General features: G+C 42.2%; 1 protein-coding gene across 8 annotated transcripts in view; it reads right to left on the reverse strand.

Moving 5' to 3' along the window:
* Nucleotides 1–15,529, reverse strand: part of PRKAA1 (protein kinase AMP-activated catalytic subunit alpha 1) — a 46,968-nt gene extending 31,439 nt beyond the window's left edge. For 2 of the 8 annotated variants that reach the window (XM_086677754.1, XM_086677733.1), the window contains exons 1-2: nucleotides 6,060–6,169; nucleotides 4,507–4,630 (exon numbers count right to left, since the gene is read on the reverse strand). Coding sequence is in view for 4 of the 8 variants with exons in the window: in XM_086677711.1 (XP_086533837.1) it covers nucleotides 6,060–6,186 (127 nt within the window). In the remaining 4 variants the exon portion in view is untranslated. Of the gene's footprint in view, nucleotides 1–4,119; nucleotides 4,422–4,498; nucleotides 4,631–6,059; nucleotides 6,226–15,402 lie in introns of those variants that run through there. The other 6 variants (XM_086677711.1, XM_086677762.1, XM_086677740.1 and 3 more) reach the window with 5 other exon arrangements.
* Between the last annotated feature and the right edge of the window lie 2,643 nt (nucleotides 15,530–18,172).

An 18,172-nucleotide genomic window follows, 5' to 3' on the forward strand; every position in this document is an offset into this window, starting at 1 on the left:
GTATGCCCTACAATATACTAGGACAGAAGACACATTTGGGAGAGGATGTATGTTCTCCCTTTTGGGAAAGCACTATGAATATTAACACAATAATGGCTCTGAAGCACCTGGTAGAGAAACCAGTTAAACATTTTTAATCTATCTTCTTTGGATACAGGCTTTTCCCTCTGAGGTTTTCAAATAATGTCCCAACACTGATGACTCAAATATTTTCTCTTTTAGAGTAGGCAATAGCCCTTCTGAATATTGTCTTTCTTCCTCTTTCTTCCCAGCAAAAGCTTGGTAATTTAAAGCTATGATACGGTAATCTGTTCTTTTCCTTAATTATGGGAACAAATATTTGCCTTGAACCCAATTACCAACAAACTTCAATATTAGAACTTCAGTAGCATAAAACTTTTGAAAATATAGTATATAACAGCTTAGGAAAAAAACACATTATCACATTTGAGCCTCACAACAAACCTATGATACAGGTAATTAGGAGGCTCTGAGCGATTATGTAATTCAATGAAGTAAAGCTATTATATGATCAAGTTGGGATAGGTCTTCTGACTCCAAGTCTTAAGACCTATGTATTCTACCATCTATCTCTGCAGAACTGGGGAAAAGGTTTGGCACGGTATCAAACTCTGAACTGCTTTCTCAAAACTAAGCAAAAGATTCTGCATTGACTAAACTCAGTTGCAGCCAAATTAACTGCTGCTCCACAGTCAGTCAACAGTAACAAGCGGACCCTATTGTTGGCACAATAGGCATCAAGTCAACCACACCCCCCTCCCAAAGCTCAAAATTTGCTCTTGAGACTGTCACTGCTTTCCAGTAGTGCTAAGATACCGTTTTTGAACAAAATGGAAATGGGTATTTCTGCCATGGAAGGCTTGTAGGCCACTCACAGCACAGGCTCCCAGAATTCACATCTCCCTCACACGAACAGCAGATTCGTCAACGATTAGCTACCAACTCTAAAATTCTAAGAGTCAGAAAATCTCGTATCTTAAACCAGAAGGGAAATAACTTAATCCTAGAGAGGAGTGAGTTTTAAAAGGTGGAAATGTGAGAAAGGTAGGTTTTCTTAACAAAACACTTCAAGCATCCCAAACGGCAAACCAGATGTCCGCCATGTGCCACCCACCACCAGTCGGCCAACACAACACTGCAGAAATGCAAATGCAGGGGAAGCTCTGAACGCCTCCTCCTAGATCCCTTGCTCCTCTCCCCCTTCCCAGAGGTAACCACTACCTTGAATGTTTGTCTGCTCCACATACAGGAACACACAAACAGTATTTTAACAATGTTTTCCCTATGTTTATTTCTACAAATTTTATACATTCTTTTCAAAACATAATACCTGCACCAGACAATTAAACAGTACAAAAGGATATACAGTGAAATGTCCCCCTGCTACCTAATGTAGCTGTTTTATGTGTATCTAATATAATGTAACTGACCAACTAATGTAACTGTTTTACATGTATCTTTAAAGGAACACTCCACACATATGCAAGTAGTTACACTTAAATACCTTTTGGCTCCTGTTTTTTTATACACAAATGGTAGGTATACTATACACATTTGTTTGACTAGCAGTATTTCTTCCCCTAAAAATACACCTTAGAAATTGTTCCCAAATTATATAAAGCCTCCTGCTTTTGTTTTTAACGTTTGCAGGATGTATCACTGCACAGCTGACCATAATTCAACTACTATCCTATTAAAAAACTTACTTTCAACCTCTTGTATCTATAAACAATGTATCAATGAATAACTCATTATTTCACACAGGAGTGTATCTATAAGATAAATTCCTAGAAGTTGAATTGGTGGGTTAACTTTAATAAATACTGTACCAATTTACTCGCATCTGAGTGTTTTTGCATGACTTTAAAATTTATATGGGGAGCCTGAGTGGCTCAGTCGGTAGAGCGTCCAACTTAGGCTCAGGTCATGATCTCACAGTTCGTGGGTTCAAGCCCCAAGTCAGGCTCTGTGCTGACAGCTAGGAGCCTGGAGCCTGCTTCGGATTCTGTGTCTCCCTCTCTCTCTGCCCCTCCTCTGCTCGTGCTCTCTCTCTAAAATAAACAAATACCCCCCAAAAAAGAATTTAAAAAAATTATATAAACAGCATGACTGTAGGGGCGCCTGGGTGGCGCAGTCGGCTAAGCGTCCGACTTCAGCCAGGTCATGATCTCGCGGTCCATGAGTTCGAGCCCCGCGTCGGGCTCTGGGCCGATGGCTCGGAGCCTGGAGCCTGTTTCCGATTCTGTGTCTCCCTCTCTCTCTGCCCCTCCCCCGTTCATGCTCTGTCTCTCTCTGTCCCAAAAATAAATAAAAAACGTTGAAAAAAAAAAATTTAAAAAAAAAAAACAAAACAGCATGACTGTACATGTTCTTCTACTTCTTTGTTTTTTGTGGCCTACCCTTATAAACTTGAGATCTACCGATGCTGATACACACACACACACACACACACACACACACACACACACACACATGTTTTTTGTCCTTAAAGATTTTTTTTTAGTAAGCTCCATACCAATGTAGGGCCTTAAGCTCATGACCCCAAGATTAAGAGTTACAGCAGACGCACCCTCCTTAAATTTTTAAATAACTTCTACTGTGATTCATTCACAAAGGGAACAGTGGCCTATTTACCTGAAATTGCAGTTTTATGTAGAAAAATACCAACTTAATTAATAGATTATATGTATAAACAACTCATTTGCTAGAGACCACCTACACCACTAAAAAGACCATCTTCTCTTCTCTTGGAAAACTTAACAGAAAGTGCCATTTTAATTTACCGCAACAATAACATGACTGTGCTCATCTGTGCTTTCTTTTATAATGGTTGTACCTGGGGAAAAGTGAGTGGACTCTGTGCGGGAATGGAGACTAACACCTTGACAACCAGGAAAAAGAAAGAAAAAAAAAAGAGAACTTGGAAATAAAAAAGATAATTCAAGCGTAATCCCAAACCAACCCGAGTTGTCTGTTTAAACCTTCCCCTCAAAACGTTGGCATTGTTACCAAAGGACTTTTTTAGACTGTAATAAGAAACAAAATAATCACTGCAAATTCACAGTCCCTCTAAGCATGAAATATCATATCAGGAATTTTTCTGCATATCAGTATCACATCTTCTATTAGATTCCTTTTCTATGTTAAATTTACCAAAGTGTATAACTAATTTTAAAAGCTGCATATACTCTGAATTATCTCCATTGAAATATATGGCTAATTGTAGCATTCATAAAAATTCTTGTCAAATTAAGGCTAGTGAAAGTTGCCAACATCGCCACTGTCATAGGTTATTTCTGCCGGCTCCCTGAGAATCTAGGCCCCCTTTTCTTTCTCCTAACAATTAATGCCCATTTCTGTGTACAGTATTTATTCTGTCTCCCAATAAGTACTTCAGAAGAAGATAAGAAGATGCCCCCACCACACACACACACACACACACACACACACACACACACACACACACACGCATCTAACAGTGGGCCACGGTCCTCCCAAGAGTAATGCTATCTCCCTTGCTGGTACCTACTTAGGAACACAAGCACCTGGCATCCCCGACCCCAGGGACTGTATGAGCCAATGAGACTCATGAGAGGTAGGCTGAGGTTTCCTTGCTTTGGAGAGAGAACCACAGAAAGAGAGTGGCTCAGTCAGTCAAGCATCTGACTTCAGCTCAGATCATCGTGATCTTATGGTTCGTGAGTTCGAGTCCTGCAACGGGTGAGCTTGAGCCCTGCTTCAGGTGCCCCGCTTTGGGTAAAAAAAAAAAAAATCACAAGGCCCACTTCGGATGAGTCCTGCTTCTCTCTCTCTCTCTCTCTCTCTCTCTCTCCTCCTTTCTCTGCCCATCACTCATTTATGCCCGCTCTCTCTCTTAAAAAAAAAAAAAAAAAAAGCACTGGTTGAAGATTTTGACTAATATCAACTAATATATTTATGAACAAATTTAACCCTATCTATGAGATGCGATTCTTTGACTAATACTGGCCTTTCTACATTTGGCCAATATTAGTCAATTTGGAGAGGCTGACTTTGACAGTATTTGGTACTTCAAGACAGGCACATGTGAAAGAGTCAAGGATAAAGAACAGCACTCACTGGAGGGATTCATGTTACAGCCACATCACAGATCAAATCCAGAACATGAACATTTTCCTCTTGCTTTCCTATCTGCCATGCCAAAAGCCATCTAGCAAATAAGAAAATGAGACCTGACGTTGCACAGTTCTACATTAGAATGATGAGCATCCTAATCCAAGCAGAGTCCTGGGAGGAGTGAGGTTATCAAGACTATTTTGGGGCATTAATGACCATGTCTTACAAATACTTGAAAGGAAAAGCAGTTTGCGATTGCTAACAAGTAAAGAAACAGCATAGCCCAAAATAAATAACTTCAAGGGCACAGAGACATCTTACTGGCCTAATACAGACCCACCCTGATGGCTGTTGTTACCCTATTCTGGCATTTGCTTCTTACTTTCTTACATTGTTGGCCTTGCTGATTCTCATAAGAAGACTTAGGCAGTTGCTTCCCTGTGGGCTATACAGCAATTTTCCAGTTCTATGACTCAGAAAGAGCAAGAGAAGGAAGGGTTCTCCTCTTCCATCCCTAGATAAAATCAGAAAATGTTTATTTTAGCTCCGGTAAAGCAAGGCTCAGTTAGTTAATTCACTGCACAGACTTTCACAACTTTTTTGTTCTTTCAAGTCAAATATTTACCAAGAGCTCAGTATATGCAAGTCACAGGTTATTATCTATCCAAAGCCAATGCATGAATTATATTTATCAGTTCCATGCTTTCTTCCTCTACCTCCCTAATAACAAAGTCAAATATTTTAAAGAAAAAAAAAACATGTCTCACAAGGTTTGCAATTAAACTTTTTGTGCCATGGGCACCTGGGTGGCTCCATCAGTTAAGGGACTCACTCTTGATTCCACCTCAGGTCAGGATGTCAGGTTTGCATGGAGCACGTGGCTCTGTACTGACAGCGTGGAGCGGGCTTGGGATTCTTTCTCTCCCCGTCTCTCTCTCTCTCTCTCTGCCCCTCAAAATAAATAAATACACTTAAAAAGAAAAAAAAAAAAACAAAACAAAACACTTTTTGTGCCAGAATTGGTGGGCTGGAGATCAAGTTTGTTATTTCCAGAATATTGTGTTGAAACACAAGATTAAGAGATTCCACTTTCCTTAAAAAAGTTCAAATGATGTGCACTAAGTTGTTAAAAATATCCTGTGCAAATAAATGGAAACGAACTACATTAATGAGCTAATAAATACTATCTGCAGGCAACGTCTGCACTACCTACCAGGTTTGGCACACGGAGACTGCAAAACTGATAAATCCGAAACACTAAAGGCACGGAGTCTGCATTCAAAACATAAACCATGCATCGCAAATACAGGACCAGTTTACATTCATTAACTGCTTCGAAAAAAATTAGTCATCCTTCCGGACGAGATGGCCCTCTTTTTTGAATTCCGTAAGCTAAGCCCAAAGCAAGCTTAGTTGGGAGGGGGCGGGGGCGGAGGAAGGAGGGGACCGACACATTTCACACTTGAGAATCAGCCGGGGCAGGTAAGTCGAGAACCTCCTAAAGAGGACGGAAATACGGACAATACTGAGGACTCCCGGGGAAGCGATGGGCCGGCCCTGAGCCCGGGGAGCACAGCCCCAGCGAGCGGGAGGCCCTCTCGCCCGGGCTCGGCGCCGAGACCCCGGCGCCTGCACCCAGCGCCAGACTGCCCCACCTGGGAAAGTTCGCACCTCCGCATCCCCGCCCCTCGCACGGGCGAGCCCCTCCGGCCGCGGCGCCGTCGCCATGGCGACCGGTCCCCTCCCCACCCCCACCCCGCCGGGGAGGGTCGCGCCGCGGTCCCGCGGCGGGGCCGCGGGCTCCGCTCCCGCTGGAGCCCGGACGGGGGCTGCCGAGCCCGGCAGAGGAGGAACGCCGGGGCGGGCGGAGGATGAAGAGGAGAGGAAGGCGGAAGTCGCCCGGATCGCGGGCCGGGGCCCGCCCTTGCCGCGGGGGTCCTCACCCTTCACTTTGCCGAAGGTGCCGACCCCCAGCGTGTCCCCCAGGATGTAGTGGCCGATCTTCACCCGCCCGTCGTGTTTCTGCTTCTCGGCTGTCGCCATCTTTCTCCAGGAACTGAGTCTGCGCATGGCGCCGCGGGAGGGGGCGGAGGGGGCGGGCAGGGCCGCGCCGGGGGCGGGCGGGGCGGGGGGTGGGGACGCGGGAGGGCAGCCGCGCCGCGGGGCCGCCGCCCAGCGCCGCCCGCCGGGTCCCCGCTGCCGGCCGTCGGGCGCAGACGCTCCCCCTGGCGGGGCGGGCGGGGGTCGCTGCGAGGGCCGCCGGGACCCCCTGCCTCGCGCGGCTTCGTTTGGGCCTGGGGCGCCCGCCCACCTGCGCGCGGGCGAGGGCTTCCTGGGCTGCGGGGGCGGGCGGCAGCCCCTCGGCTCCGCGGCGGAGTTTGTGCCGGCAGCGGTCTCCCCCGGTCGTTCCTCCTGGGCAGGGGGACCGATCTCCTCGTGATTCCGAGGGGAGAGTTGGGCACTGAGGAAGCCCGCCCTGGTGAAGCAGTTGCGTGGCTCGTTACTAGCGCAGCGTGAATTGAAACATGGCAGGGGACACCGCCCTGCCACTGCTTTCTAACCTTTTCGTTTTTCCTTTCGGATGGAATCTAAAAGCCGCTGGGAGTTGTCAGTTGCATCTTTGATGGAGTTTCCCCTTTCTCCACCCACCTCCCCTTGCTCTTTGTTGTTGTTGTTGTTACTTTAAGCCAGTAAGTTGTTACTGGGCACCTCGACAGCTCAAGTAGCGTTGTTGGTCTTTCCTCCTTCTGGATGCTTTTTCTGAAATTTCCTTCCCAAAAGCAAGCTCTGTTGGAAGGGGTTAGGTTGCGAATATTGTGAACGTGTGTTTGCTCAGGAATGGGACGTTACAGACATAGGAATTAGTATTTTTCGGGTGTCGGTAAAATGTAGACTCTGAACTGAAAAAAGGCTTACAGTTGCATCAACCAGATCAGTCGACAAATATGTATTGTACCTGCAATGTGTAAAATTTACTCTATTATCTATACAGACGTGATCGTGCCATATCACAGAGGAAGTAGAGAAAGTATGCTTATTCATATTAAAATTGTTAAGCCAGTTCACTACTCAGTTGTATTCTGCTGACACGGGCAAAATCAAATGTCTAAAAAAACAAGATATCTCAATTTTGCAGAGTCATAGCATTTGGGCCAGTGTCAGTGGGCAAAGAGTTGAGCTCTTCAAGAAAATAATATAAAAAAAGTGAGACTAAAAATGTTATCCTTTTTTTTCCTAACCAAAGCTACCCGGTTCCTCTGATTTTTATATGCTATTTATGAAATCAAAGTAACATGCATTAAGCACGGCTTTGTTCCAACCGAGGCACCGCAGAAGAAGCAAAAGCTTGAGCTTTTGATCAAATAAACACAGAATAGTTAACAACTAGCCTTGGATGAATTTTTATGGACAGTACATATTCTGAAGGACCAGAAACTTAAGAAGTCTTTGACTATGACATATTTGTGGGGTGGGCAGTGGTCACAGTTGTAATTTTTGCTGTCTGGTTTCTTCACCTTTACTTGTTTGCCTTGTGAGTTTCTGCAGCTCAGACATTTTGGATCTTTACAAAGCAGAAATAGCTTGCTGGATTCTCTCAGGGAAAACACACACACACACACACACACACACACACACACACACACACACACCAAAAAACTTTAATCCCCTACCCTGAAATATCATCTTAAATTACTTTAAATTTGCATCATGTCTAGAATTCAGCCTAGCAAAATTCTGTTATTTCTTTTAACCTAAAAGAAAAAAAATCACAAAGTACCTCAGCCCTTTGTGGTTAAGCCACAGAGGATCTTACAAGGGAGCAAACTGAAGCTGAATTTTGCAAACCAATTGTCAATCTCCACAAAACTATGAAAACCCAATTTAAAAAGTAATACAAACTTTTTTTTAACAGAAAAATCAGTTTGTTTCTGCTATAATGTTTTAGATTATAATTTTATTTAAGAAATATTCATTAAATGCCACTGTTTACTCAAAAGCATTGTTGGGGAAATAAAACCTAGCATCTTAGATCAAAGAATCGAATAGGAACTTAGAGGTCGCCTTATTTGGTCTCCCATAGCCTCTGTTTAAGCAGCTTTTATTGCTGGGTTGTTTTTTTGTTTTTTTTTTTTTTCCTTATGTTGTGTTAAACACTGAATTCAGTTAAGTTTCTAAGAAAGTAAATAATAAGTCTCCTTTAATCCTTTGCTTTTTCTCTTTCCTTCATTCCTTTTAAAAAGTTTTTTGTCACCTTTTCTTCCACCCTCTCTTCCTTTGATTCTCCCATTGATCCATCCACAAACCCTCCTCCTTTCTTTCTTCAAGCACTGCCACACGGTGGATAAATACAAAATGAAAATTCGTGGCCCCTACCCTTGAGCTCATAGTCTAGGGTGATAGTTCTCTACATTTCTCCCACCCAAGACAGATAATATTCACATGCTCAATCAACATTGTCACAGGGTAGAAGTGAAGATAAGGCAAACTGTGGCTCACCCCCAGTTTCCAAACCCATCAGTTGTAATTCTGCCCCTATACTCAGCAGAGTATATTGGAATATAAGTGGACAGGAGTGACTTTACAGGAGCAACCTTGATTCCGCATTGTTTAAGAGGGAGGGAAAAGTAAATTGTTTTCCGATTTCAGTACTTCAGCTTTTATTAGTACAAACAAGTTGCATACATCTCGGCACTGATGAAACACACCACAATGACCCAACACCACGGTGGAAAACCGCTGGTATAAGGAAGCTAAGTGTCGACTGTTTCCTTTTTGGTGCTTTGGAGAGTCTAAGGGAGCTGTGCATTCTCTTGGTCTTTTCTTAAGGCCATCACAGTGTTAGTAAACCATACACTGTCAGGTGGATATTACACTTCTTCAATCTTTTTCTCTAAATATGGTGGCCAGGGGGGGCCTGGGTGGCTCAGTCAGTTAAGCGTCTGACTTCGGCTTAGGTCATGATCTCACGGTTCGTGGGTTCAAGCCCCACGTCGGGCTCTGTGCTGCCGGCCCAGAACCTGGATCCTGCTTCAGAGTCTATATCTCCTTCTCTTTTGCCCCTCCCCTGTGCACGCTCTCTCTTTCTCTCAAAATAAACAAACAAACAAACATTAAAATTAATTAAAATTAAAAATTAAAAAGTGAATATGATAGCCAGAAATAAAAATTCTAAGACCGCACTTCTATTAATGCAGCTTCATATGTCCTTAGTTTACTTGTAGTTACACTGTAACTAATATTCAATAACAACTAGGTATTAGTTTGCTAAACTCTGAGGACTCAAAAAACAAAGGAACACTGTACTGCCTTCAACAAGGCAATGTGATAGGTGCTATAATAAAAACACATATATATTTCTTTTTTAAAAAGGTTTTTTTTGGGGGGGGTTATTTTGAGAGAGAGCGTGCATGTGCACACGCAAACGGGGGAGGAGCAGAGGGAGAGAGGGAGAAAGAGAATCTTAAGCAGGCCCCACCCTCAACGCAGAGCCTGACGCGGGGCTCTGTCTCTTGGCTGTGAGATCGTGACCTGAGCTGAAATCAAGAGTCAGTCGTTTAACCAACTGAGCCACCCAGGCACCCCAAAGATTTTATTTTTAAGTAATCTCTACACCCAACATAGAGCTTAAACTCACAACCCCAAGATCAAGAGTCCCATGCTCCACCAACTGAGCCAGCCAGGTGCCCCTGTATATGGTCCTTTCAAAAGAGTTTCATGAAGGGAAGGCATACATAACCTTTATCTTTGGAGGTTCACAAAGGCTTCAGCCTGAATATAGTTAGGGGAATAGTAAGGGATATTGCACTACACTCAAAGAAGGGTGGCATCGTGTGGGGGAACATGGGGATCCCAGGTAAGGGGAAGAGCATAAGTAAAATCACAGATGGAAAGAAGCCTTAGGCTTTTGGAGAAGAACAAAGTAGTTACAGGGGATGAAATCGACATGTACAGAGGGACTTACTAGAAGAAACAAAAGAGAAACAGGAGTAAATCCTGAAAGACCTCATTTGCACTTCTCAATTTGGACATTATAATGAGGCACAGAAGATATGAAGTAGATGCATTTTAGAATTATTTTCTTTACCAAAGAAATTGATGGCTATCTGTACCTTTGGTAGGAGGGTGACCAAGAAGTCAGGTGTAAGGGGCACCCTTTTCCCTCTGTACCCTTCTTAACTTTTTGTTTTTGAACCTTATGCATACATTACAGAGTTGAAAACTTTAACTGTTAGAAAAAAATTGTAAAGTCTGAATTCAGTGTGGAGGATGGATTGGAAAAGAGCAAGACCAAAGTGGTGATAAAACAGGAGAATTGGTGATTATCTGGTGAGGGAGTGATGAGATAGGCACTATTATGAAAAGGGGAAAACTCCAGACACATGTAGACATGAAATGAGCAATGTACAGAGATTGGTGTGGACAGAGAGGATAAGGAAGGAATCTTAGTTACCTCCTAGGCTTCTGGAGGGATTATTAGGGGACTGGGATGTTACAATTCTATTTGTAACATTAGGGCATCCAAAGACATTCAGGTAAAGATATCCAGGATGATACTGGTAATGTAGGCCTATTACTCCAAAGAAAGGTCAGTCTAGAGATATAGATGGGGCGTCATCACTAAACAAATGGCAGATGAAGTAGGGCAATGAGTATGACAGAGATCTCCCCAGTTTGTAGAATTAAGAGATCTAAGGACAGAAGACTTACTAAGATAGAATATGGATAATTACAAGGCTCCAGAAGCAATATAAGCCTATGGGAGAGACAGAAAGAAGAGCAGTCAATTTATATTAGAAGCTCCCAAGAAGTTACAGTGATTAAAATTAGTTTGTGGATAATTATCCCGTTTATGTAGGGTAGACGATTCCTAACTCCTAATTAGAAACTTTTTAGGCAAAAATGTCTCTCTGATGAGAAATTTTAAGCTTCAGTTACCCTGGTAGATACAGGCCCAGAACAGTTTTCTAGGGAAAATCTTGGCACTGTTTGCAAGGACTCACTTGGCCCATCTCTATGTACAGGTGGTTGGTTGATCCTGGTTGGATTACTTACTATTAATGAGAAAACATCAGCCCTGCCCACCTCCAAGTTGATTCTCTTGAGTACCAGGCGTGTGAATCTATTCATGATCAGCAGCATAAAGTGCATTCATTCACCAAAAAATGTAACTCCAAACTTTGTTGCCCTATTCTTATCAGTTAAGGGAAATAATATCCTTGGGAATATTAGGGAGAGAGAAAGAGATAATTGGACTTTCCTGTTTTTGGTCACTATTAGACTTGTTTTTACTCAATTTGCTAATACAAGGAGCTGATAAACACTTGGATATCTTGAATGGGCTAATAATTTGGCTCTCCATTCAGACTACTCGTTTGGTTCCCCTCAAAACGATATTCTTTAAAAATATATTTGAGGGGCGCCTGGGTGGCGCAGTCGGTTAAGCGTCCGACTTCAGCCAGGTCACGATCTCGCGGTCCGTGAGTTCGAGCCCTGCGTCAGGCTCTGGGCTGATGGCTCAGAGCCTGGAGCCTGTTTCCGATTCTGTGTCTCCCTCTCTCTCTGCCCCTCCCCCGTTCATGCTCTGTCTCTCTCTGTCCCAAAAATAAATAAATGTTGAAAAAAAAAATTAAAAAAAAAAAAATATATATATTTGACATTGGGGCACCTAGCTGGCTCAGTCAGAAAAGCGTGCCACTCTTGATCTTGGAATTGTGAGCTCCAGCCCCATGATGGATGTAGAGATTACTTAAAAAAATAATAAAATCTTAAAAAAAATTTTTTTTGTTGAACATTCACCTAAGTGGAAGAGTACAAAATAGAAGATTGCTGGAACAATGTCCCAGGGAGCAAAGACACTGCCGTTCCCAGACCCTCACTTCTTAGCAGTCAACAGACCGACCAAGCACACATTCTGTAGGGTGGGGGTCTTCTCCCACCCCAAGTAATTTATCAAAGTAGTTCTTTTTCACCATCCCTTTCCAAGAAGCGCTCAGATAGACAAAAGTTTGAGTGATGTCGTGGCACCCCAGAGATGTGCAGTATCCCTTACAGACTGAGTCCTGTGCAGCTGCCCAGCTTAGATCCCTCTAATCTTGTGCTACCATCCCGTCCTCAGTGCAGATGTAGTGTAAGAATGTAAGGGATGCGATAAGAAGCAGACATACAAAGCCTCTTCACTCCTGCTTGTCCAGATTTACAGCCTGCCTCTAACAAAGGTAGTTACTAAAGGTGTGCACTTTAGCGTTCTAACCTCATACCTGGGCTTGTCATATTTGTCATATGTCATAACACATATTTCCCCTGTGTGCCTTATTCTTCGGTTATTTATTCTTTACTTTCAGGGAAATATTACTCTTTAGGCTCCCCAGATGCTTTTTTTAGATTTTTTTTTTTAAGCTATAAAATGTGGTTGATAGAATCTTATTTTTTTTAATTTATTTATTTAAATTCAGGTTAGTTGACATACAGTGTAGTCTTGGCTTCAGGAGTAGAATCCAGTGATTCACCACTTACATATAAGACCCAGGGCTCATCCCAACAAGTGCCCTCCTTAATGCCCATCATCCATTTAGCCCCTCCCCCCCACCCATCTCCCCTCCAGCAGCCCTCAGTTTGTCCTCTGTATTTAAGAGTCTCTTATGGTTTGCCTCCCTCTGCTTTTATCTTATTTTTCCTTCCCTTCCCGTATGTTCATCTGGTATGTTTCTTGAATTCCACATGAGTGAAATCATGTGATACTTGTCTTTCTCTGATTTATTTTGCATAGCATAATACACTCTAGTTCCATCCACATTGTGGCAAATAGCAAGATTTCATTCTTTTTGATTGCCAAGTAATATTCCATTGCATATATATATACCACATCTTCTTTATCCATTCATCCATCGATAGACATTTGAGTTCTTTCCATAGTTTGGCTATTGTTGATAGCACTGCTATAAACATTGGGGTACATGCGCCCCTTTGAATCAGCACTCCTGTATCCTTTGGATAAATTCCAAATAGTACAATTGCTGGGTCATAGGGTAGTTCTATTTTTAATTTTTTGAAGAACCTCCATACTATTTTCCAGAGTAGCTGCACCAGTTTGCATTCCCACAAACAGTGCAAGAGTGTTCCCTTTTCTCTGCATCCTTACCAACATCTGTTGTTTCCTGAGTTGTTAATTTTAACCATTCTGACAGGTGTGAGATGGTATCTCATTGTCGTTTTTGATTTGTATTTCCCTGATGATGAGTGATGTGGAACATCTTTTCATGTGTCTGTTAGCCATCTGGATGTCTTCTTTGGAAAAGTATTCATGTCTTCTGCCCATTTCTTCACTAAATAATTTTTTTGGGGGGCGTTGACTTTGACAAGTTCTTTATAGATTTTGGATACTAACCCTTTATCCAATATGTCATTTGCAAATATCTTCTCCCATTCTGTTGGTTGCCTTTTAGTTTTGTTGATTGTTTCCTTTGGTGTGCAGAAGTTTTTACCTTGATGAGGTCCCAGTAGTTCATTTTTGCTTTTATTTTCCTTGCCTCCAGAGACATGAGTAGTTTTTAAACAAAAATTTTTTTAAGTTTATTTAAGTAATCTCTACACCCAATGTGGGGCTCAAACTCACTACCCTGAAATGAAGAGCTCTACACTCCTCTGACTGAGCCAGTCACGCGCCTCTAGTAGATTTTATTTATTTATTTACTTATATATTTATTTGCGAGAGAGAGTGCACAAGCACAGGGACAGGGAGAGGGGCAGAGGGAGAGAAATCTTAAGTAGGCCTATGGCCAGCGTAGAGCCCAATATGGGGTTTGATCCTATGGTTCTGGAATCATGACCTGAGCCCAAATCAAGAGTCAGATGCTGAACTGACTGAGCCACCCAGGTGCCCTAGTAGACTTTATTTTTTAGAACAGCTTTAACATTACAGAAAATATGTAAAGATAGTACAGAGTTTTCATAAACTCCACAGTGAGTTTCTACTATTACCAACACCTTACATTTGTAACAATTAATGAACCAATGCTGATATGTTATCATTAACTTAAGTCCACAATTTCCTTAATTTTTACCTAATGCTCTTTTTCTGTTCCAAAATCCAGAATACCACATTACATTTAATTATCATGTCCGCTTCGGCTCCTCTTGGCCGTGACAAGTATTTCTGGTTTTCTCAGGTATTCCGGGTTTTGATGACCTTGACATTATTGAGGTGTATTAGTCAGACATTTTGTAGAATGCCTTTTGTGGAATTTGGTGTTTTCCTTATGGCTAGACTGGTGTTATGGGTTTGGGAGGAAGAACAAAGACAATGGTCCATTTTAATCACAGTATATCAAGTGTTCATACTATCCACATGATTTGTTCATCATTATTGATGTTGACTTTAATTACCTGCCAAAGGTTGTGTTTGTCAGGTTTCTCTACTGTAGAGTTACTCTCTTTTCCCTCCTTTCCATACTGTACTCCTTTCTGTATTCTTTGGAAGGAAATCACTAACCACATCCCACATTTAAGGGTTGGAGAGTTATGCTTCCACTCCTTCATGGTATGCTATCTACATAAATTATTTCGAATTCTCCGCAGGAGATTTCCCTCTTGTCTCCCATTCATTCATTCATTCATTCATTCATTCATTCACTCATTTATTCAATAATTTATTTATAGCAGTGTAGACTCATGAATATTTATTTTATAACTGGGTTATAATCCAATACTCCTTCATTTTATTGCTCAAATTGTTCCAGCTTTGGTCAATGGGTGCTTTTTCAGTTGGCTCCTGTGTCCTTTTGACATACCTCCATCAATGTAGCCTTTATTGCTTTTTTTGTTTACTACTTTCTTACTTTCTGGCACTACAAGATGCTGCAGGCTCATCTTGTATATTTCCTGCCCCAGCGCTAGGATCAGCCATTTCTCCAAGGTGTCCTGATTACCTTTTTTGGAAAGTGGTATTAGAACACAAGATTTGGTGTGTGGTGTGTCATTGCTTCTAGAACCTCTCAGCTGACAGAGCAAGGAAATATATGTGTATATACTAACCAATAAATATACCCATATCTCTAAATAATTCTATATGTAGAACTGCCCCTCTCCATAATAAGCTAACCATGATTTCATACAACCAACTCTAATTCGTTACTGCATAGGTTATCCTATCTTCTTCCCTTTGCTTATCTATAAATTCCCACTCCAACAGTGAGAACCTAGCTTCCATTACTTAACATCCATTTACTTAATTGCTCAGCTGGAGTAGCATATATATATTTATGGAAGTATCAGAATTGTTAACCTCACCCCTGTGGATAACAACTGTATCAACTTGAGTCCAGTGCTTGTGTGCAGTTCCTTTTGTGTTTAGTCATATAGACTCCCTTCATTTCCAAGTCCTAGTCTGGACTCCACCATTTCCTTAGGTAAGCACCTTTTCCCTCCACCCCCTTCAGTGAGGTCATTTCATACACGCATAATACCAGGAGATTATGTTGTCACAATTTGCATTCCTTCCTGGGACGCTCTGGCCTTTGTTTTAATCTCCTATGCACCATGTTGGGGAGGGAGAAATTCCCTCCTTTGGGTTATGGAGATGGCCAAACACACAACACCCAACACAAGACAGATGTGTCAACAGCAGTCTATTGGTCACATGTATGCACAGCCTAGCAGAGGGGGGCACCACATACCATTCGGGCCACACAGAGGTTGCACTCAGGAACAGAATGAACAACTAGTGGCTTCAGAAGGCAGTCCTTATAGTATCACGAGGGTGGGGTGCCTCCTGGTTCCTATGAAGAATGTGATTAGTTGTTTGAATAATTCTACAAGCTTTCAGGGAACTGAACCCACTAGTCAGGGATTAGCACTAACTATGCCTGGCCTCTTGGTAACGAGGGTTGTTTGGCTACAGAAACTTCTCTGTGGGAGCAGAATGGAGAGGGGAACTTAGAGCTGGGCCATTTGAGGCCCTCTCAATATTACCGGATGTCAAGGCAACATATAATATTGAGACTTAATATTTGGCCTTACACCACAACCTTGCAAGTGACTTTTTAAAATTTGCATACATTAAGGTTCACTTCCAGCTATAGAGTTCTGTGAGTTTGGGTTCAATGCCATGTATCCCAATATTAAGGTATCGGAATATTTTCACCATACTTGAGGTGCGTGGATAGTTCAATCTGTTAAGTGTCTGACTTTGGCTCAGGTCATGATCCTGCAGTTCATGGAGTTGAACCCTGTGTCGGGCTCTGTGCTGACAGTTCAGAGCCTGGAGCCTGCTTCAGATTCTGTGTCTCCCTCTTTCTCTGCCCCTCCCCTACTCATGCTCTGTCTCTCTCTCTCTCTATCAAAAATAAACAAAACAAAACAAGAAAAAGGATATTTTCACCACCCTAAAAATCCCTTGTGCTTCCTGTGTTCAACTCTGTCCACTTTTTCCTGTTTCTATCATTTTGCCCTTTTCAGAATGTCATCTAATTGGAATCATATAACATGGAGTCTTTCCAGACTTGGCTTCTTTCACTTAGCAATAACCATATGAGTTTTATTTCTATCTTTTCTGTCACCCTTAAATGCTTTTGAAGTAAGGAAAATATAAAATGGTTAAAAATCTAAGATAGGTCTCCATTCTAAAATATTTTCTTCAGATATTTAAAATATTTTATACTTTTTAAGAGAATCTTACAATGGTACAGCTTTGCTAAAAGTTATGATGAATGTATCAAGAGGAGATTAGATAGGTAGATAGATGCACGCTGTTATTTAGCTTTGGTGGTTTCCTCAGTAACTAGTAAATTATGGAGGAAAGAAAGGAGTTCAAGACCTGATTTTTTTCCTGTTTTAGTAAGGAATATTATTCCTTATGTATGTAATCAGTACATGGTATTACTAATTTAATTCTCATATTCTTTATATATATTATTTTTCTTATATAAAGTAAAGCACAGATTCAAGTACATTACAAAATGTGTGGAGGGGCGCCTGGGTGGCTTAGTAGACTTAGCATCCAACTCTTGATTTCGGCTTGAGTCATGATCTCACAGTCCTGAGATCGAGCCCAACATTGGGCTCTGTGCTGGGTGTGGAGCCTGCTTAAGATTCTCTCTCCCTTGGGACACCTGGGGGGCTTAGTCGGTTGGGCATCCTACATCGGCTCAGGTCATGATCTCACAGTTTGTGAGTTTGAGCCCCCACATTGGGCTTTGTGCTGACAACCCAGAACCCACTTTGAGTTCTGTGTCTCCCTCTCTCTCTGCCCCTCCTCCTGCTTACACTCTGTCTCTCTCAAAAATAAACATTAAAAAAAAAAAAAGATTCTCCCTCTCCCTCTGCCCCTGCACGCACTCATGCTTTCTCTCTCTCTCAAAAAGGAAAAATGTGTAGAACTTTTAATTTCAGAAATTAAGATGGTTTTATGTGGGAATTTTATTCTGTTTGTGTTAGGCATTTGGTCTAAGGCCAGCATGTTTTATTTTTACTGAAATGGTTCTAGATTACTTGACTCTATGAAATTCTTCCTTGGAGAATCTTCTAGGTGTCTTATTTGATTACAGACCTTTAGTAGAAGACTGTTTTGTCTGGAACTAATATTTTGTCATGTTTTTTTCTTGGTTAGATTTCTATATATTATCATAAATTCAACCCAAACTCTACCAATTGTCTAAAATATTTTCTCAGGACATTAAAATGCATGGAGTAGGGGCACTGTGTGGCTCGGTTGGTTAAGCATCCGACTTTGGCTCAGGTCATGATCTCACAGTTCGTGATTTCGAGCCCCGCATCGGGCTCTGTGCTGACAGCTCAGAGCCTGGAGCCTGCTTCGGATTCTGTGGGTGTTTGTCTCTCTCTCTCTGTCCCTCTCCCACTCACCCTTTGTCTGTCTCTCAAAAATAAATATTAAACATTTTTTTTAAATAATATGCATGAGGGGGCGCCTGGGTGGCGCAGTCGGTTAAGCGTCCGACTTCAGCCAGGTCACGATCTCGCGGTCCGTGAGTTCGAGCCCCGCGTCAGGCTCTGGGCTGATGGCTCAGAGCCTGGAGCCTGTTTCCGATTCTGTGTCTCCCTC

This window comes from Puma concolor, chromosome A1 (assembly GCF_028749965.1).
Source record: "Puma concolor isolate L17-30 chromosome A1, mPumCon1.1.hap2, whole genome shotgun sequence".
Classification (NCBI taxonomy): domain Eukaryota; kingdom Metazoa; phylum Chordata; class Mammalia; order Carnivora; family Felidae; genus Puma; species Puma concolor.